Genomic DNA, 20,978 nt, shown 5'->3' with positions numbered 1-20,978 from the left:
CTGCACCTTCAGGATCATCCCTTTATTCCTTTCTTTATTCCACCAATCTTACTGAGCTACCACCAGGAAGCAGGCACCACACAGCCAGAGACAGAAGACTCAGCCTGAGACCTCAAGCAGCTGCTCACCAACAAACAGAGAGGCAGACATGGAGTAGTGTTGGTAACGATGGTGCATAGTAGGCCCCCAACAGATGCACGAGCAGACGAGAGGGCTGGCTCTGGCTGGGCTGGTGAGGATGCTGTCTCACAGGAGAGAACATTTCCCACAGGCCTTCAAGGATAACAAAGAGGAAGCAGGGCATCCAGGCAGAGGCGCATGGGCAGGGAGAGGTCTAGCATGCCAACACTCTGGGATGGGGTGGGGAAGAAGAAATGGCAGGGAGGGAATGGCAGGAAATAAGGCAGAAATACACAGGGGCCAGTGCTTCATGGAGGACTTTGAATATTTGACTAAGTAAATGGTATATGCTTTCTCAAGCAATAGGTGGCCAGTGCCAAAATATCACTGCAAGAGTGGTCTGGTCAGCTTTGGGCTTACAAAGGGAGTAGGTAGAAGGGCTGAGGCCAGAGGCAGGGAGACCATTTTGAAGGCAGCCAGGCACAGTAGCTCAGGAGAGAGAAGGGCAGTGCAGGTCCGCATGCCACAGAGGTGGCCACTAATGCTCTGGCATGTATGCATCTTACCAGGCAAGAAGGGGACCAGGAGAGGGCTCTGGGAAACCTCAATGTCAAAAGGACAGGATGGAGCCCAACAAGAAGCCCAACGTAAAGTTCCTAAGACAGTAATATTTGGTTTCAAGTATTATTTGCCATAAAAAGTAAATCTCCTAGAATAGATGGGGTCATGAAGAACTGAAAAAAACAGTATCAAATTCTCTCTCCGGCAGGTGGAAAAGGTACTCTAGGAAGATCATGAAGAAGCTTCACTCCTGCAGGGGACCCTGGAGCAGCAAACAGAGCCCTTGAAGGCAGACGGGACCAGAGGACCCAGTGCCCATTCTGCATCAGCTCTGCCCAGCAGCATTAGGACAGCACCAAAACTCTTTCTTCTTTCCCCAGACCTAATTTCTCCTTACTTTTTCCAGCCCAAGTAGCTAGGAGTATAAATTAGTATATTTTCAGGGTAGAATCAAGATCAAAGTGCTTTAAAGGACTAAGATGGGAACAAAGTATGGCTCACTGGAGAAGGCCGGTAACCGCAGCAAACAACCTGGCCTAGAATGCAGCCTGGATGAAACGCCAGGTGGTAACATCCCACAAAGAGGGAATCCCACATAGACCAGGCTCTTCTTACTCCACAGAAGTGCTCTCTATACCTGCTGTAGCCAGCACTTTGAAAAGGGCCTTTCTTAGTCAATCTTCCTCGTTGGAGCAAGAGAACTTGTTGGAGAATTCCAGCAGCTGGAGGGAAAGGCTTGGAGAATGGGGCTTGTGTCTCACCTAAACTAGGGCCTGCTTTTGAAAACCCTACAGAGGCCCGGTCGACCCCAAGTTGAAAGTATGACCTAGGCTGCACCAGGTCAATGCCCAGCTGGTGGACTTTCCCTTCGGGAACCCACAATCAGCTAAATCACCTGCTTGCTTTTCCAGGATGCTTTTGCGCTTCGGCTACTAACCACCTTCCACTCTTGCCCGACCAGTGCTCCAAAACACCTCTTCCCATGCCGTGAGATGGCCTGTTCCACCATGGAGGCTCCCAGCGTGGAGTTTCCTCCCTCGGTCCCCCTCCCACTTCCCTCCGGGCTAGCAGAGGCTGGGTCATCTCATCTCCCATGGCCTTAGGCCATTTCCCTCTAAATATGCTCTCTTAGGAGGCCCCGTTTCTGCATCAGGCTCCTTTATATAAAATAAGTCCTTAAGGTCAGATTTCTCAACTTTCTTTAACTCTTCATTTGGAGAAGGAATGACTTCTCACCTACCAGTAAGAATTTTGTCTTACCTCACTTTGTATATTTATTTTATGAAGCAACTGAAACCCTGCCATCCTGTGTCCCCTAACAGAGATACTGACGAGTCCTCCTAGAAGGTATGCCTGACTCGGTGGAGAACCCTGCCATGAGGAACCCTGTTACAAAGCTCCTCCCACGAGACAAAGGCTCTCCTGAGATGAGGCTGAGGTCCCATGTGGCCATCTCCTCAGAATATTTCTCCTTCTGCAGCCTCGAAAACCTTGTTCTTCAGCCCGACTACCCCACTGACCAGGAGGGAGGAGTCCTCCCTGGCTTCTTTGGGACCACTTGCCTGGGCTGGGCTTGTGAACACTAAAGAGAAGAACAAGAAAAAAAGGGCAGGAAAAATTTTAAGGAGGGCATTGCTTCTTGGTGAACTGATACTCTCCCACTCAACCAGGCACACGATATAAACTCAGCCTCCCCTGGCCATGGGGAATGCAGTGACAGTGCTCTTCAAGTGTGGAGATGCTGCTGCTACTGTCTTAAAAGCTCTCCCAATTGTAATGTGAGGTTGTCTAATGCTATGAAGATATCTTGCTGAGTAAAACTACAAGCAGTACAATTTCCAGCGGAAATCAACCATTTAAAAACTCTGATCTATCAGTACTAATTATAACTTAGCTACTCATTTCCCTTTGGTATCACCTGTCTGTTCGCATGCCACTGAACTCTCTTCCCAGGTTTGGAGGTCTTCCGGGCAACTGTCAGCCTACTGGGCAGTGCGCTACTGGGCTGTCAATGCACTGGCCTGCTGAAGGGAGCAAGCACAAACATGCACACACACACACACACACACACACAGAAGGGAGCAAGCACAAACATGCACACACACACACACACACACACACTCTGAAGGGAGCAAGCACAAACATGCACGCACACACACACACACGTACACACACACACACACACACCCCATGGGTGAATGTGTTTCTCTTCAGCCTGGAACAAGCTTTCAAAAACTTCAGGCTTAATCACCTGGCAGGGGAAGACATGGCCCAGGTATCCAGGAAATGTTCCACAGAGAGGCTCCATGTCACACTTCTCAAGTACCTTCAATGTTCTCATTTTGCAACCTTTTCCATCAGTCCAGACAAATATTGTTCAAAGAAGTAAAGGTGAGAGGGAAGCAAACCAAAATCTCAAAGGAAATTAAGATGAATTTGGAAAAGGAGGAAATGCTTATGTATGTAGATATGGACAAGTCACAGTAGATAATAACATCTGGCCATGCATAAGGTGCCAAATTTGACCCCACTGCAATCACCCCAATTAATCACTTACAAATGTCCTTTCTTTTTGGTCCACAAAGATCTGACAAAGATTGCATAGAGATTAATTCAAATTAAAGAAAGGAACAGTTTGGAATTAGAATTTCATGTAACTATGGAGTATGTGAAACCATCCATTTCATAATCCATGTCTAACTTAATTAAATCAGTGTCGTCAGATACCTTACACAGAGATAACTAACTGGGTCACTGAACTCTGTCATCTCTAACTCTGAGTTTTTGACTATACTGGGAAAGAAACTGAGGGCCAAATATCCCACATTTCAGCTTGATGTGGCTCCTCTGTCCAGGGTTTTAGAGTGAGGGACCATCCTTGCTTGATGATGAGGAGGCAGTGGTGCGGGTAGGAGCAGCAGTGGCCGACAGTCTGCGGCGTGGAGCTACATGCCAGGCACTCTGTTAAGCAGTGCGTACATGGTAATTCTTTACTCCTCATGACAACCCCATGAAACAGCACTATGAGCATCCTCATTTTATGGGTGAGGAAGTCGAGGCACAGAGAAGTAAGGAACTTGTTTCAGCTGTAAGTGCCAGAGTAGAGATTTGAATCCAGTCCAGTTCCACAACTATGCAATTTGACACTGAACTACACTGCCCCTCATCTGGCAGCCGCTGACAAGTGGGGAACTGAATTCACTCCCTCCCAGAGGGGATACAACGCGTTGAGTCGTCCAGCACAGTTGAACACATTTCATGTCTCATTTTGTGTTAAAGTCGGAGGAATTTTTCTAAATTAAGCAAACAAAAGATGGTATGGCTGTGAGAGGTCTGCAGCTGGTATCAGCACTTCCCTTAAAGGGTAAAAAGGATGCTGTAGACCAAGAACACACAAAACCAAAGTCTTTAGACTAGATATCTGAAAGTATAATCAGGGTCAAATTCTTCCTGATGGGTTATGTTCAAACATTTTCTCTAGTGCTCAAGTAATGAGGCAGGTTTCCCTGACACAGCATGATACGTATTATTCTAGAAACAGAAAACTGGCTTTCAAAATAATCTCCAGTTTACAAATTTCCAATTCTAATCTCCCTTCTTCTGTTTCTCAGAATTGTTTTCATGAGGTTTTGTTCTTGCAGATTCATTCTCCCATATGTACACACATGCTCTAATCAGATTTTAATGTTCTCAGGTGGTAACCCAGTTAGTGGCCAGAACAATTTAGCATAATTCAGTAACACAAGACTAACAGGAAGCGGGTATTTCTCCAGGGTGACTCAGCAACAGCCTTTGAAAAGTGGGTTCTGTAACTCACCTTAGGCTTAAAGGCGATGACTTTCAAAACCATCTCGACGGTGAACACCCCGGTGAAGACCATGTTCAGGATGTCCATGGCGTCATTGAACATCTTGGACTGCTCGTAGTGCTATGGATGAAGACAGAGGGACTGTTCTCAGAGCCTCCGCCATGATCTCACGTGCTTGCACATGGAGGCTCCCAGCCCTCTGTGCCCCTGCGGGCATCCTCCACAGCCCAGCGCCCTCGCTCGGCAATTCCGCCGGCATTGCAAGGTCACGTGGTGAACTCCCACAGAGTGCAGGCAGGTCTGTGACAAGATGAGGATGATTGAATGATGAAGGGGGAAAACATATCCATGTCCTCTGCTCAGGATAAAGGGAATTCACCCTTTCTTCTGGCAGGGCTTTATGTTGAGGGCCTTGACCAGAGCACAATGCAGATACCACCAAAATGTCTATGAATAAAGGTAGAATTTGGTGAGGGATAAATTTTATGCCATGTAAGTTTATGTTGAATAAAAGGCAGTGTTTTCTTGATTTAACACTTTTCCCTACATCAGCACACAGTCCTTTTCATTCAAAAAGAACTCTTAGATTAAGAAAAATGCCAGAAAATTTATCCCTATCTTTAGACCTACTGTCCAGACAGCACTGAGAGCTGGTTCGATGTACTGAAGTTCTTAAAGTCAGTGCAAAAGCTGGCTCTAGACCTTGGTCTTTGCTTCCTGTCCTCGTGGAGTATCGACTAGGCATGTAACTTTTGAAAACATTCACTGTTAATACCACACTATAATCTGACATGGCCAATTAAACTGAATTGTATTTTTTGCTTCCATTGGAATAAGAAGTAGCTGTAACTCAGGTCAAACTCAATGCTTCATCAACCGGAAAATACCTTACTGCCATGCTGAGAGTCACCTGAGGACAGGAGTGTGACTTATGTTTTGTTTTCCAACATTGGGTGTTACTCTGTGACAGGCCCAGATCAAAGTGTCTGAGGGGGCCGGGCGCGGTGGCTCACACCTGTAATCCCAGCACTTTGGGAGGCTGAAGCGACCGATCACCTGAGGTCATGAGTTCAGGACCAGCCCGGCCAACATGGTGAAACCCTGTCTCTACTAAAAATACAAAAATTAGCTGGGCACGGTGGCATATGCCTGTAATCTCAGCTACTCAGAAGGCTGAGGCATGAGAAGCACTTGAACCAGGAGGCAGAGGTTGCAGTGAGCCGAGATCGCGCTACTGCACTCCAGCCTGGGCTACAGAGCGAGACTGTCTGAAAAACAAAAAACGAAAAATAAAAAACGAAGTGTCTGAGGGGAATTATCTATGGCGTAAACCTTATCTCTAAGGTAGGTGTGACAGATTTCCCCATTTTACTGAAAAAGAAAACAAGCCTCGGGGAATTTAAACAACTTTCCCCAAGTCACAGAAAAATCAGAGTAAAACCAGGATTGAAACAGCTGTGTATCTCCAGAGCTGAAGTTCTCAACCGCTACCTGACCACAGGAGGCCCACGGTAAATGTTTACATAATTGAGCGCCACCGCCAGGCTCCACGGAAATGGTATCTACTGTCATGCTGTACGGATAATTTCTTCAACAAAAGAACGATCTTAAACTCCTACCGTGACAACTGTCAGCCAGAACGGAACTCTGGCCAACCTACAGCCCAGACTCATCAGAAAAATCAAAGCCCTCCTGTGAGGGCAGCATTCCACCCTCAGCATTTGGGGCACGGGGCACGGGGCTGTGCGGAACGCCCGGACCTGATCCCCACGGCTGTCTCCATTTTTACCTGCATGGCCAAGCAGAGTGTGTTGAGCATGATGAGGACAAACATCATGTATTCGAAAGGCGAAGAGTTCACCACGTACCAGAACTTGTACTGGTAGGGGTTTTTGGGGATGTATCTCCGCAAGGGACGTGCTTTCAAGGCGTATTCAACACACTGACGCTGCAACAGCAGAAAAGGGCAGAAATGGGGTTCTGAGCACTTCCAGGGAAGGAGCACCCCGTGGTCATCTGCTCTGAAAGAGCTCACCCTGCAGCTCCCGGGAAGGGGCCATGAACGATGGTGAAAATGATTACGAGTGACCTCCTTCCTGCCACTGGCACCACTCTTGAGTCACCGAGGGCCCTGCCTCCACCCCCTTCTCTGACCCTCCCAGCAATCTCTGGGTAAGCTGGGTACCGACCCATGTGGCTTCCATTTTGCTTACTAAAAACTGAGGCTCAGAGCTTTTAGCTATCTTTCCTGAGGCCCTGCAGTGTCTACACAAGCAGGAGTGAGGACGGGATCCAGGCCTTATCACTGCCTTTCCTCTATATCACACCTATGGGGGATCTATAGGTGGATCCCATCTATAGTTCCCCTGCCTTGCTGTCCTCCAGGAAAGGAAGCCAAGTAACCACAGGAACAGAAACTCACAAGAACTAGAGGGGCTGGCTCATTCCCTGAGACTAGGAGCCTCTGGCTGCTCCCTGATGGACCCACACGAGATACCCTTCCAGAGCCACAGTGTGTTAACAATAAACATCTTATGGGGAGCTACCTACATGTCCATCGGGGAGCTTCTGGGCTGGGGAGCTTGTGTTCATTTCAGAATCCCTAGGACGTGGTCAGTAGCGACAGCTAGATGAACACAGGTTGGGGCCCAGCTGGAGCACTGTAGTGACAGCTGGATTGAACGCAGGTTGGCACCCAGCTGGAGCACTTTCTCACTTACTCTGGGCAGTGGGGCTGGTCCAACCTCTGCAGCAGGCCCAGAGGGAGCCGCTAGCCCCGAGAGCCCTCAGCTCAGCATCAAGACCTAGACCTACCCCCACTCTCCTACTTTGACTCTGGATGCAGGTTTCGGACAGGTTCCCAGTGTCTGGGACGCGGCGCTGCTCTGATCTCACATGCTGACTCCAGGGACCCCCAATTCGAGCTTGCGCTGGACCTCAGAGGCTGACACACTTTCAGTGCTGGCTCTGCCTGGCTGGCCTGGCCTTGCCCTGACACTCATCTTCCTTGGGTGAGCAAATTGCTGGGCCAGACCTCTCCCTGACAATCACTGGTGGAGTCTGCAGGGACACCCTGACAACTCAAAGCAAAATCTTCCTGCAAAGCAAAAAGCATGTCCTCGCGTTTCCCAGTGGGTACAGCCAGCTATGGTTGGCTTGCCGTGCCAGGGCCACTTCCCCTCAGGAAGCCTAGGCTACCAGATCATTCTTGCTTGCGATGTCACAATCAAAACAGAGATGCTACTGATAGAGGACCCGGGGAAATTCCCAGAACAGAATCTCGATCTTGTAGACTCTTTCAGGGCTGCAAGGAACCTCTAAAGAGCAGCTCTTTAATGCCCTTGATTTAGAGATGAGGGATCAAGCCCCAGCAGGGATCAGAGGGAGCACCTAGGGTCACAGCGCACGTGCAGGAAGACAGCCCAGGGCACAGGGCCCCTCTCCTCGCCACGTCATGCGAGCAAAAGGCTCCTACTTCCACCAGATTGGCTAAAACACGGTGCGAGATCAAGAATGATGCCAGTACAATCTTAGTCCCAAATTCAAAGTTACTGACTTCCCTGGGGTAGTGTAGGGTACTTCCCCCCTACGTCAGCAGTTCTCAACAAGGGGCAGCTTTGCCCACCAAAATGACATTTGGCAATGTCTGGAGACATTTTGGTTACTGCTACCAAGGGAAGAGGAACCATTGGCGTCTAACAGCTGGAAGCCAGGGATGCTGCTAAACAGCCTAAAAAGCCCAGGAAACACAACCAAGAATCATCCAGCCTGAAATGCTAATAGCACCAAGGGTAAGAAACTCTGCCCTAAGCGGCTTTAAAAACCATCTCCCAGGAGGGACTGTGAATGCCTGCATGAGTGGCCACAGCATCCCAACTAAGATTCTGAGCCATCACTAGTGGGTCATGATCATGGCAGGTGGCATAAACACTCTGATTTCATACCACCAGGTCTGGGGATGGATTTCATAATTACAAAGTCTCATATGTATCTGGAAACCTAACGCTCAGCAGTGATGACTCAAATGGGCTGAGGGTGTGCTTAGAACAGGGCCCTAGCCCCAGGGACAGACAGTATGTGGGCGCCCTTCTCTGGGCATAGGGGAAATCAGTCAAAAAAGAAGGCACTCCACCCCTGATCAAGGGACAGAAGCCCAAACAGTGTGTGACTTTAACCTGATTTTTGTCCAGCTCACAGTTCTTATACTCTTTTTCTCCTTGCTCCTGAAATGTAACGATGACAAAGCCCACAAAGATGTTCATCATGAAGAAAGCTACAATGATGATGTAGATGATGAAGAAGATGGAAATCTCCACGCGGTGGTTGTAGATTGGGCCGATGTTCTCTCCATTCGAGTCGATGGCTTTATATAGCAACCTAGAGAGAGGAAAACCAAGTGAGGGCCTGCCAAGCCCCCAGCCCACGCAGCCCAGCCCGCTGCCTTCCCAGGTCCTCCCTCTCCTGAACTCCTCTCATGAGCACTGGCTAGGAACCACCCCAAGGCTGCTGGACACAACCAGGTCTCTCCCATCAACCTCAGGCCCAAACGGCCAGCACTAAGAGGAGCGGGCACCTGGGATGTCATCATCGAGGGACTGTTCTGAGGACCTGAAAATCAAAAGATCTCACAAATATTCTAAAACGCCCCTTTCTATTCAGAGAGGAAGAATATCTCATGTATAAAGACACTGGAGGAAGTGAAAACTATACACACTGGCAAGACAATACGTGACTAACCAGAGTAGTTCCAAAGAACTAAGAGGGAGGGTGCTTCCCCAAAAGGAAACATGCACTAAAATTAAAGTATGCCTAGCAGAACTCTTAACAGGAAGAGGGGGTTACTGTAACACCCTCAAGGTCCATTGATCCCCATCCTGAGGCAGATTCAACACTTCCGGGGCACCCAGCCCATGTGTAGGCTGCGCTAGACACTTTCACAGCCTCTCCCTGAAGCCTCACGTCCATCTGGGAAGGCAGACGTCACTGCCATCCCCATTACAGGAATATTCAGGGAGGCATCAAAGTGCCACAGTCACACTCCTTGAGGACAGAGCCAGGAGTTGAGCCAGTTCCTCTAAGCCCCAAGTCCCAGGTTTGCTCCTTTCTCCTCAGCTGCCACCATGATTTGCTCAAGGACAGTGTTCAAAGCCTGACACTAGAGCCAGTGCCCACACACAATGAAGTCTTACTCCATGCCTCTGTTCGCCAGGATTAAATCCCTAATGAACAAGCCCCACCTGACTGCCTCTTTATCCCACAGGAGCTCCTGAAAATATCTGACTCTTACACACACCCCAAGAGCTCTGCTGGCCTGTGAGGCCCAGCCTGCCCACCTCCTGCAGCTCGTCTACGCATGCGGACCAGGTATCCAGGACTCTAGGTGTGTTTGCGCACTGATGGCAGGAGCTGGGGGTGGGAGCTCCAGAAGCAGAGAGCAACGTGAAAGCGCAGAGGATTCTCCCTTTCAAATTCTAACTTCTCCTTACCTGCTCTTCTTACTTTACCCATCAACATCCTAGCCATTCTTCAGGACCCTGTTCTGCACATCTAGGATGCACCAGACCACCTGCCTGGATTGACCACTTGACACTGATTCGATTTGGACTTGAGGCGAGGAAGCATGTTTAGACACTGTTTCCTCCACAGTGCCTAACACGCCATGTTGCATGGAGCTGGTATCTAAGCATGCAGTCAGCCAGAGCCCAGTTAGACATCTCTAATGGATGGGGAGACACAAGCCTCTGCACAGCGTGGTCTGTAAATGAGCGAGTGGGTGCTCAGTAAAAGAGATGGCACACAGCAACTGTCTGCACCTGGCATACATTAGTACAAAGTATGAGGAGTGAATGAATGAATGGTTTGGGACACCATCCAGAGCCTCTTTGGGAGCAGTGGATGGCAGCTTTCCTGACATCCAGTGGGAGTTCACAGGACTGAGGCATCTCAGGCCTCTCTGCTCCCACCCAGAGATGCTGCTGGGCACCTCTACCAACCCTGCTTCACAAATCATCCAACTACACAGAAAGAGGCCCTATGGGTCAAGAAATGACTGAGAAGTGGCCCAAGGTTAAAAAGCCACAGGGCAAGCCTGCGACCCTGGAGAACAGAAATGGGACTGACTCCAGGAGGGAGGGCTTAGCCCTGGGCACAAGACTGTGTGCTCCCCATACTTACGCAGGCCAGCCCTCAAACGTGGAGACCGTGAAGAGTGCCATCATAGCAGAGAGGACGTTGTCGAAGTTGAAATCACTGTTCTGCCAGATCCGCTCACGGACCACAGGACTGTCAACATCCCCATCCTTGTAGAGGATGAAAAGTCCCCTGGAGAATAAAACAGGTGTGGGTCATCTGGCTTCACACATGACAGATGGAAGCAGCATAAAGTTGGACACACTGCCCTGATCCCACCTCCAGGCAGGTCACGCTCAGTCCGCCCGCCAGTCACACAGCTGAGCATAACACCAGCGCTGTTTCTCCTCTCCTTGCCCTTGCATTTCATGTACTTTGCAGCTCAAATAACCACTGAATAACTACCAGTGCAACATGTATTCTCCAGAGCAGCCAGGCAGGCACCGGGCATACGTCGTTGGCCGATAAAAACCACAGCACGGTGAGTGTGTCTCATATACAACGGGCTTGAGGCGTGCTCTGAAGGATCAAAGCTCGGCCATAGAGAACTCTGTAAGCTCTAGGAAACAAACCCACGTATATTCTTCCTGCATTTTAGTTTTAATCAAATCCCTTTCTCTTCTTACTAATGGCATTCCCAATTTTCTTTCCAAAAGAATTCCATTATTTCTGGCAAATTATTTCTCCCAGAACTTCATTTCTGGAAGGAACTGAAGAGATAAAGTGCAGTATCTTTATTTTATAAATGAAGACACAGAGGCTTCGAGAGGGAAGAAACAGTGTCCCCACGCCTGTGTCTGCTAGGCTGCTCACCTCCAGGGACACCATGAATGGTGCATGAATGGTGCCTCTGGAGGTGCAGAGACACAGCCAAATTGCAATTGGCGCTCTCTGACTGCACCGTCTGCTTAAAATAAACCCGAAACCAATGTACACACACAGTCAGCCTAGCCAGAGCCCAGTCAGTTACGTCTCTCACGGGTGGGGAGACACAGGCCTCTGCATAGTCTGAAACTTTAGGCAATGGCTTCCATGACTGCCTTCATGGTCACTGGACATCCCAGAATGGGAGGCATGAATATCTCCCACCTTGTCTCTCCTCTGCCACTTCTTGTCTATGGAAATATGGCAGAGACATAGCTAACAGGAGCCAGGAGAGAGGAAGTCTAGAAAGTCTGTCAGAAGAGGGAGCCAGCTCCCGAACACCAGAGAGTTGAGTTTCAAGTTCTGATTTGGGGAAATCATCCACATGGCTGTCATGGAAGCTATTTGGGGCATTTCATAATTGTTATTTCAGGGTTCCCCAACTCCCGCCATTTATAGATTCTCCACCACAAAAGCCATCTATCCATCCTTTTGGGATGACAAAAAGTTTGGAACTAGATAGAGGTGTTGGTTGCACAACAATGCCGCGGATACTCTATGCTAAGGAACTGTATACTGAAAACGGTTGAGGTTACGTGATTTTCACTTCAATGAAAAACAAACACCATCTATCCACCCACAAGTTGAGCACACAGGCCTGTTTTATTTCATGACCAAAACTTCTGACGTGCCAACATGTGTGAATCCTTGAAGTCTGCTATTTGCTCTTCTAAGTTCCCCACTCCACTCTCAGGACGCTCACCTGCATTCTTCAGGGTTACTTTTGGCTTCATCCGTACAGCGATAGAACTTCCCCTGGATACAAAACAGACAGGCAGTCAAGTAAATGCAGGCTTCTCTTTAAAGAAATCCACCTAAGTTTTATGCTTGGAGGCAGTTCCTCTACCTTGAACAACTGGACCCCGATACAGGCAAACATGAACTGGAGGAGGGTTGTGACGATCATGATGTTGCCGATGGTCCGGATGGCCACGAAGACGCACTGGACCACGTGCTGCGGAGAGGGCAGAGGCGCGTGACTCTCCTTTGTGATTTTGGCCTCGAGGTGAGCTAACATCAGCCAAGAGTTTCTGTGTTGGCCGGACGCAGTGGCTCACATAATCCCAGCACTTTGGGAGGCAGAGGAGGGCAGATCACTTGAGGTCAGGAGTTTGAGACCAGCCTGGCCAACATGGTGAAACCTCATCTCTACTAAAAATACAAAAATTAGCTGGGCATGGTGGCTGGCGCCTGTAATCCCAGCTACTTGGGAGGCTGAGGCAGGGGAATCACTTGAACCTGGGAGGCAGAGGTTGCGGTGAGCCGAGATCATGCCACTGCACTCCGGCTTAGGCGACAGAGCAAGACTCCGTTTTGGGGGGAAAAAAAAAGAAAGAAAGAAAAAGAAAAAGAAGAAATGCTACAGGTGCAGTGCTGCCTGGCACATGGGCACATGGACCCTATAAATGACTGAGGAACATAGAAACCCAGTAGCCTTTTATACAGTCTACATGAAAACTGAAAGATTAAAATAAACACAAAGAACTACTAATAAAAAGGTAATAAATGAACAACAATTATAAAGAAAAACATCTTCAATTACCAAAAATAAAGAAAATAAATCATAATTTTTAACATGCCATTAGCACTTGGCACAGGTGGCTGCATTGGTTAGAAAGGTCCTTATAACCCACTTTAAAAATCCATCAGGCCTCAGCTCAGCTCTGCCCAGAAGAGCCAGTAGTTACAGCCAACCCCAACCCAAGCCAGCCCAGCCTGGAGGAGAGGAATCAAAACCTTAAGTCCTTTTGCTCTGTTGATGGCCCTGAGGGGCCTCAGGACCCTTAAGACTCTCAGAATCTTCACAACAGAGATGGCACTGGATCTAGGGAAGGAGCAGAAAGATGGCAGGCAGAGTGTGTTATAAATGGACAGGATGCTTTGAGATTCACCATTTCACTGGATCTTCACCTTAGTATCCCTGCACAGTTAGCATGGGATCCATGTGGTGCTGGGCTGATCTCTCTCCGTGACTCAGAGGCGACCTCTTCCCTGCCCACACGAGGCAGTGCCTCCCAAGCCCAGCCCATGGCACTCCCAGAGGTGACAGGTGCACAGCTAACCTTGGCAGACACACAACTCATGAACTCTCTTTGTTCTTTCCACTCACTGTAAAAGCTAGGTAGTGACTGGCTTTTAGGCTTCATAGATGGTTTGTTTCTGTTTAAGGTTGGAGGCCTGCTGTACCACTTTGGCACCAGGGCTTTTCTGGCCTTCAAGGAGCTCAGAGTCTGGTGGAGAGATGGGCAATTCCAACCCAGTACGGCTCATGACAGGGGTAAATGTGGTGTGCTTGGCCAGGGGAGTACAACCTATGGGAGTTGGGAGGAGCCTGGGAAGGACTCTGGGGTGGGGGTGGTGATAGCCAGGTGAGTCCCAAAGGAGGAGTAGGGGTTAGCAAGGACAATAGGGAGCGGGGCTCAGTGTGAGGGAGCAGCACGTACAAGGATGCGATACAAGAGAATGCAGCTTTCTGCTGCACCCCAGATGGCCGAGTGTGGCCACAGCACATGCTCAGGAGGAAGTGGGCAAGACTGCAGCTGGAGAGGACATGAACAGCCTGCGAGTTAATAGGAGCTGCAAAGATGTTAATGCAAATGGCCTTCCAAGCTATGATCACAGGGCTCCCTCAGTGGGAGGCGAGGAGGACCACAGAGGGCTGCTCCAGGCAGAGGTTCTTGGTCTTCCTAGGAGGGTAGGTCCTTTCCACTTCTCTTTAGCTTAGAGGGCATGTGTGTGCATGTGTGCTCACATGGGGGATAGTCTATGCTCAGCACCTGAACAGAAGTGCTCACAGGTCAGCAAGAAAGCAAGGCCACACCTGATGCTCTACTGGAGCCTCTGCCCCACACCCCCGGGGATGGCGAGCAGTACTCAGCAATGGCTGTTCCCACCAGAAATCGCTAAATGCCATGGAAAAGACCTGGGGCCCTGACTTTTAGCCTTGGCTCCCTCCTAGCTGAAAAATTTTGGAGGCCAAAGAAAAAGTCCTAGCAGGTTCTGTATCCTGAAAATCAAAGGAAGTTTTCAATATCCAAGCTGGAAAAACTGAGAGGCCACCTGGCCCCAGCCCCTCCTATATAAAAGGGGCACAGGGTTCCTGAGAGAAGACATCCTCAAGGCCCTGGAATCAGCCTTTGGAGGGACCAGGACTAGAACCTAGATTCCCTCCCTCCCAGTCAAGACTTCTTTTACCTCAGTTGAAAGCAAATTTCACAGAGAGTAATAAGCTCAACCTAGCAGCAGGCGCACACACACACACACACACACACACACACACACAACCCACAAGAAAACATGAATTGTCTCAATGCTCTCTGGAATGCGAGCAAATTAAATAAACCTATATAACTAAATATAGTCATGCAAATGATGCCTAGCCTTTATCAATTATGTTAAAATCCCTTACATAAACCATTCAGCCCAACAGTTCTGGGCACACACCCCGGAATACTTACTGAATCCCAAATGACACCAGAGACACCCCAACCACCAGCATATCCAGCAAATTGAAGTAGTTCCTGCAGAAGGCCCCTTTGTGGAGGAAAGCTCCAAAAGTTGTCATCTAGAAGCAAATCATGGGTGATTTACCACTTTTTGTGTCCAGAGGAAAAGAAACCTGGGCTCTTTACAAAATCTTGAGTAAAGTATGACTTTGTTAACAAGTGTGCATTAAGAAGTCAGAAATGTAAACCAATGGGGCTGAGCCACCGGATAATTTGTTCAAACAAAAATCAAAAGGGGGCAGCTTATTTTGGATACATTTTAAAAGAAGAAACCAATTTAGGCTTTATTACAGCCATCACAGGTTTCAAATATGAACACACTGTTGGCATGTCCAAAGAGCCTGTCTAAGAGAGGCTCCACACGACTACATTCGTCAAGAGGTAAGTGCTGCCCAGACAGCCCACTTTCCCACAAAGCGCTGGTTCTGGCCCCTCTGAGGCCCTGGTAGAGCCTACCTTGTTTCAATTAAGACTTCCCAGTGGGGGCTTGAATTCAGGGCTCCCAGGCTCTATGAACCTACATCACTTTTCCACATAGGCCCCTTATTGTTCCTAATGGTCTTTAATGACACATCCGTCTTAAGCAATTCCTCCAAGTCTGATGACATGTGTCAGGCATGGCTAGGAAGCCAGGTGGCATCTCACCTGAGCCAGTCTCACGACTCTGGGCTCACCTGCCATATGTACCTGGAGCACATATTATGGGTGCTCCAGTGAGATTTCTATTGGTGATGGAAAAAAGAGTTTAGTTCCCCAAAGTAAGAAATAGCAAAATATATACAGTTCACTATTTATTTTAAAACAAAAAGGGTTAGAGAAGGCTCAGATAAGTACGGTATAAGAGAGGTAGAGGTGGGAAATATTACATTGAACCTTATGAAATCGCCAGTGTTCGACCCTTTTTGACCTACAAAAATGGCAATCTCACAGAGCTTAAGCAAATAACCAAACAGCCTTCCAAATCTCCCCAAGGCCACCAGGAACCAGAGCCTCAGATATTAGACACTTCTGGATGAGTCTCCATTTTCTGAATCCTTCTTGTTTTAGCTTATTTTCCATTCTCTAAAATAGCTTCAAAATGAAGAACGACTCAGAAGATTTAAGTCAGTGAAGCAATTCTACACAAATTAAAAAGTAACAATCATTTTTTTTCCTTTTAAATAATCCTGTGTTTAATTTTCCCCAAAGCCCATGAGTAACTATATTCATTTAACAACTTAAAAATGTGGAGAGTAAAATAAAACATCAATTAACCAGGCTAACAAACTAAGTAGAACATATCCCCATTCACTTTGAAATGAAGTCAAATTCTAAAACCAAGAAGCTGAGGCAGAAGCCGAGCTGGTCAGTGTTCTGGTGGCACCCCTCTGACCCCCACCATGTGCATTCTGCATCCACAGGCCCTCCCACAGAGGCCTCATCAACAAGAGCTGGTCACTGTCCCACTGCACACCTCTGACTCAGGAGAACTGTCAACCAAATTCATCGGCTTAAAGGCAGGAAAATGAACTCAAATTTTTAGAAGATTTTAAAGAAAGGTGTAAACAGATGTTGGTTGACTTTATGCTGTTTCATGAACCAAAAAATAAAAAATTTTAAAAAACCAACCTCAAAAAACTAACCACCTCATTCCCTGACATTGAGGTTTCATTTTATATAAGATTTTGTAAAGAGCCCAAGTTCCACAGTAGTCCAATGCAAAATACATTTTGCCTGAGTTGCACACACAAAAAATCCCCCAATGGCTTAAAGAAAACCATAGTTGAAAGTCTTCATTTCCCAGCTTGTCTCCCTGCTAGGAGATGGTTACCCTGACAGTTCTGATGGGCCACGTTCTCCCAGAACCAAAGTGACCCACACCCTCTGGTTCTTGGCCAGTTGTGGATAGGTTCTTGGAGCTTTGCTGTGGTCTCCAGCACTCTAAGCACATGAGGAATGGGCTCCCCATGGGGTAGACTTCACAGTCAGTACGCAAAACACATGCAGCAATGGCAGCTATTAGCTCATGCATGGGCAGTACATTTAGGTCACCCCGGCCAAAGGGCGCTCCTTTTGTGTAAATGTAAGCCCATCCATTAAAACAGACAGAAAATACCTTAACACAAATAGACCCAAGTCATCTTGCAAATCCTATTGCAAGAAAATAGCGTGTTACTATTTTAGGCCCCCAAAAACACAGTGCAGTTAGAGAAACAAAAAGAGAGACATCCTCTTCATAGGATAAATGCTTTTCCTCTGACTTTGATGTCAGAAAGGGTGGAAAAAAGTTCACACACAGTGATATATCTGTTATCAGTTGACAAATTCCAGAGGGTATTTTTTTAAAGGAGCAAAATATAATTGTCAACCATTATCATGAAGCCAGAGTAGCTCCTACATGCATTCAAAGATTAAAAAGAAAGAGCAAAAACAAGTTGTAATGGTCACAGGAAAAAAAAAAAAATCCTTTGGTAAAAAAAACTTAGCTCAACCACAAAAGACAAAAAACCCATAAAAAATCAAAAGCACTCCACGCTTCTTTCCTGTGTATCACACACAGGAGCAGCCCTTAAACACACTGCCGGGTAACCTGTTACCTTTAAAATGATCTCAAATGCAAAAGTACCAGTGAAGACATAGTCTGCGTAACCTAGCATCTGGAAGGCAAACAAAGAAGTGCAACTATTATTGCTCCAGCTGTTGTGGAGTATGTGAAGATCAAGGAAAATCCATTACCTTCAGCAGGATCTCAACAGTAAAGATGGCTGTGAAGGCATAGTCAAAGTAACCCAGTATCTGCAAGGCACAACATGTGGGAGTGAGAAAAGGCATTCAGACAAACTCTGACAGCTGCACACTTACGGGCAGAAACCCCCCATGCAGTCAGAGACCCATCCTCCCAGGAAAACCCCGCCATTCTGAAGGTAAGTGCAGAGCCACTGGTAAATGCCCACTTTGGTCAATTACCTCATTCCCAAAGAGTGTTTGAGAATCCTGACCTCCTTTAACCACTCACCCTGACTTGCTTCCCGGTCTTGTGTCTCGGACAGGCAGAAAGGCTCATTTCTAAGAGTGCTTTGTTAACAAGCTTTTCTCATCAGAGAGCACTACATCTACAAATGACTTGTGGCACCAGATAAATCAGAAGCTTATACGCATTTTGGATTTTTAACCGCGTTTCTGGCTGAATGAAGTATGTTGCCCTTCATCTGAGCATCAGATCAGTGGAGAAGCATAAATGAAGACGGCAGTGGCATCTGTCAGAGCCAGTGGTTTCCCCATGCTCCCTTGCATTCCAGCCTGTGTAATCAGGGTGTCAGCACCCTTCCCCGCCCATGCGCGGGGCTGGCTAAGTCTGCAAGGGATGGTTTTACAGACTGCCTTCCTCCCGCCCATTGTTCTGCTTCTAACACTGCTCTCTCTAAACTGAGGTTTGTTTTTTTTTTAAAACCTTGCTGGGCCCACTCAAGTAACAGACTGACTTGGTCTTTGAATTTTCAGTCTAGGCAACTCTATCCACATTGGTGACAATACCATCTATTATCCCATCGACAGAGTCCTGCTAGCCCTTTCTGGGGTCCCTGCTTCTCCTTGGAGCCGTGGAGGCAAGTGGACCAGCAGCAAGAAGTCTGACCACCAAGAAAGCTGCTCAGAGGGAGCTTCTGACCACAGCACCCTTATCTGCAAAGGCGAGTTGGTCTTGGCCACTGATCTTCATGACAACTATGATCTATGGCTTTGAAAGAACTGAAGAGAGCAGAGCTGGAAGGGACTGTGGAGACCACCGAGGCCTAATCCTTTAACAGATGTGGCTGCTGGGAGCAGGGAGTGAACACACGCATAGGCCACGCAGCCAGTCACAGGCACTGCTGAGCAAGGAGTAGGCCTGGGGTATGCCAGTGGAGAGCCAGAGGGGTGAGGTGTTGTAGGTAGAGGAGTCACCTGGGGGCTGTGTCACAATAAGGTGAGGACCTCTGCTTCAAGCCCAGTCTCTCTCTTCAGAGGGTATTCATTTTCCAAACGGTTTCTGGTTTTGGACTTATGAACTCCTGTGTAACACAGTTTCTTGGCCAGGCAATGGAAGGTATCTTCCCATGCACTACCAGGCCTCAGCCACCTTCTCCTTACTCCTTCCTAGGTCACAGTGGGAATATTAACGTGGAAAGCATCAAGTAGCTCAGAAAGACACTGCAGCCTATGAGTCTACGAGGCAGCCTGGCGCCCGGGCTGAAGTTGAGATTTAAGCTGGTTTTTTTCCTCACTCGGCTTGCATTCTCTCACTCTCTTCTTTAAAAGAAGAATTCGGCTAAGGTTAAAAAATATACAAACACTGCAGAATCTAAAAAGCAATACACATATACATATGTACATCTATTTAAGCAGAACGCTAACATTTTTGGGTAAGGCAGCAGGGAAATAAACTTATGGAGAAGCAATTATAATTAAAAATAAGACATGAAGCCCCCATGTAAATTAATCCCTTGGCAATGCGTATTTTAGACTAGCTCTTGGCCTACTTTGTCACCTAACACTGTTTTTTCCCCAAACACCGCCCTTGTGTCCTTTTTTTATGATGGGATGAAATGACACAGAGGTCTTTCTTCTACTGGGGCATCTATAGCAACAAAATCCTCTCTAACAAAAACCCTAATCTGTGGGGACAAATCAAGACAGGCCCAGTGCCTTCCTCTTTATATTGACACTGACACGCACCATGGGGAAAGTACTTTTTCTCTTCATATCAGAGTGCGTGTTTCATAAATCTGACAGGTTGGGCTTGCCAGGCTCCAGAAATGGGAAGCAACAGCATGAGGCTTGGTTGCCCCAACAGAATCCTGGGGGCACAGATGTGCTGGTGTGTCTTAATCCTAAACTCTCTAACAATCTGATGCTCAGAAAAAGGCGCCCACTAGCAAGCCAGGGACACCTGAAGGCCTTGCACACTCGCCAGCCTCCCTCTGCTGGTTGAGTTTCTTGGTAATAATCTGAAATTGCACAATAATATCTAGGCCTGAGAGTCAACAGGCTGCCGCGTCTAGCTGTCTTGCCTTTGAATGGTCCTCAGTGCCAAGTAAGCTGCACAGCTAAGGTGGGGCTGCTGCGGCAAGAGCCAGTTTAGGTGCAAGTTTCCTTCCAACATAGACACAGTCGGTGGGCACCATCTCTAAGTTACAAACCTGACAACTAACAGAAAACCCTCGACTTGCTTGTATTTTTGTTTGTATGCTTTTTTGAGACAGAGTTTTGCTCTTGTCGCTGAGGCTGGAATGCAATGGCATGATCTCAGCTTACTGCAACCTCCGCCTCCCGGGTTCAAGCGATTGTCCGGCCTCAGCCCCATGCATAGCTGGGATTACAGGTGCACACCACCATGCCCAGCTAATTTTTGTATTTTCAGTGGAAATGGGGTTTCGCCATGTTGGCCAGGCTGGTCTTGAACTCCTGACCTCAAGTGATCTGCCCGTCTCGGCCTCCCAAAGTACTGTGATTACAGGTATGAGCCACTGCTCCTGGTCCCTTGACTTGTTTTCTTAGTACAGTTGGTATCCATAAGGGATTGGTTCCAGGACCCTCTCAGACCCCAAAATCTCAAGTCTCTGATATAAAAATGGTGTTGTGTTTGCATATGATCTATGCACATCCTCCTGTAGACCTTACATCATCTCTAGATTTCTCAAGATACTCAAGGTCATGTAAATGCCATGTAAATTATTTAGGAAATGACAAGAAAAAAATCTGCACAAATTCAGTACATTTTTCCCCCAAATATTTTGTTTTTTTTCCTTTTTGAGACAGAGTCTCACTTACTCTGTTGCCTAGGTTGGAGTGCAGTGGTGTGATCTCAGCTCACTGCTGCAACCTCCGCCTCCCATGTTAAGCGATTCTCATACCTCAGCCTCCCAAGTAGCTGGGACTACAGGCGCGCACCACCACACCTGGCTAATTTTGGT

At 47.7% G+C, this 20,978-nt stretch overlaps 1 protein-coding gene across 28 annotated transcripts in view; it reads right to left on the bottom strand.

The window, feature by feature from the left end:
* The window catches only part of CACNA1D (calcium voltage-gated channel subunit alpha1 D), a 326,154-nt gene that overhangs the window by 54,515 nt on the left and 250,661 nt on the right, over window positions 1–20,978 (bottom strand). For all 28 annotated transcript variants that reach the window (XR_012431265.1, XR_012431267.1, XR_012431266.1 and 25 more), the window contains 9 exons: window positions 17,764–17,823; window positions 15,001–15,107; window positions 13,280–13,367; window positions 12,390–12,497; window positions 12,246–12,298; window positions 10,664–10,810; window positions 8,665–8,866; window positions 6,279–6,437; window positions 4,499–4,609 (listed from right to left, as the gene is read on the bottom strand). Coding sequence is in view for 25 of the 28 variants with exons in the window: in XM_005547396.5 (XP_005547453.1) it covers window positions 4,499–4,609; window positions 6,279–6,437; window positions 8,665–8,866; window positions 10,664–10,810; window positions 12,246–12,298; window positions 12,390–12,497; window positions 13,280–13,367; window positions 15,001–15,107; window positions 17,764–17,823 (1,035 nt within the window). In the remaining 3 variants the exon portion in view is untranslated. The remainder of the gene's footprint in view (window positions 1–4,498; window positions 4,610–6,278; window positions 6,438–8,664; window positions 8,867–10,663; window positions 10,811–12,245; window positions 12,299–12,389; window positions 12,498–13,279; window positions 13,368–15,000; window positions 15,108–17,763; window positions 17,824–20,978) is intronic.

Source organism: Macaca fascicularis, chromosome 2 (genome assembly GCF_037993035.2).
Source record: "Macaca fascicularis isolate 582-1 chromosome 2, T2T-MFA8v1.1".
In the NCBI taxonomy this organism is placed as follows: Eukaryota; Metazoa; Chordata; class Mammalia; order Primates; family Cercopithecidae; genus Macaca; species Macaca fascicularis.
The sequence above is the reverse complement of the archived record's forward strand: the minus strand, read 5'-3'. Positions and strand labels throughout refer to the sequence as shown.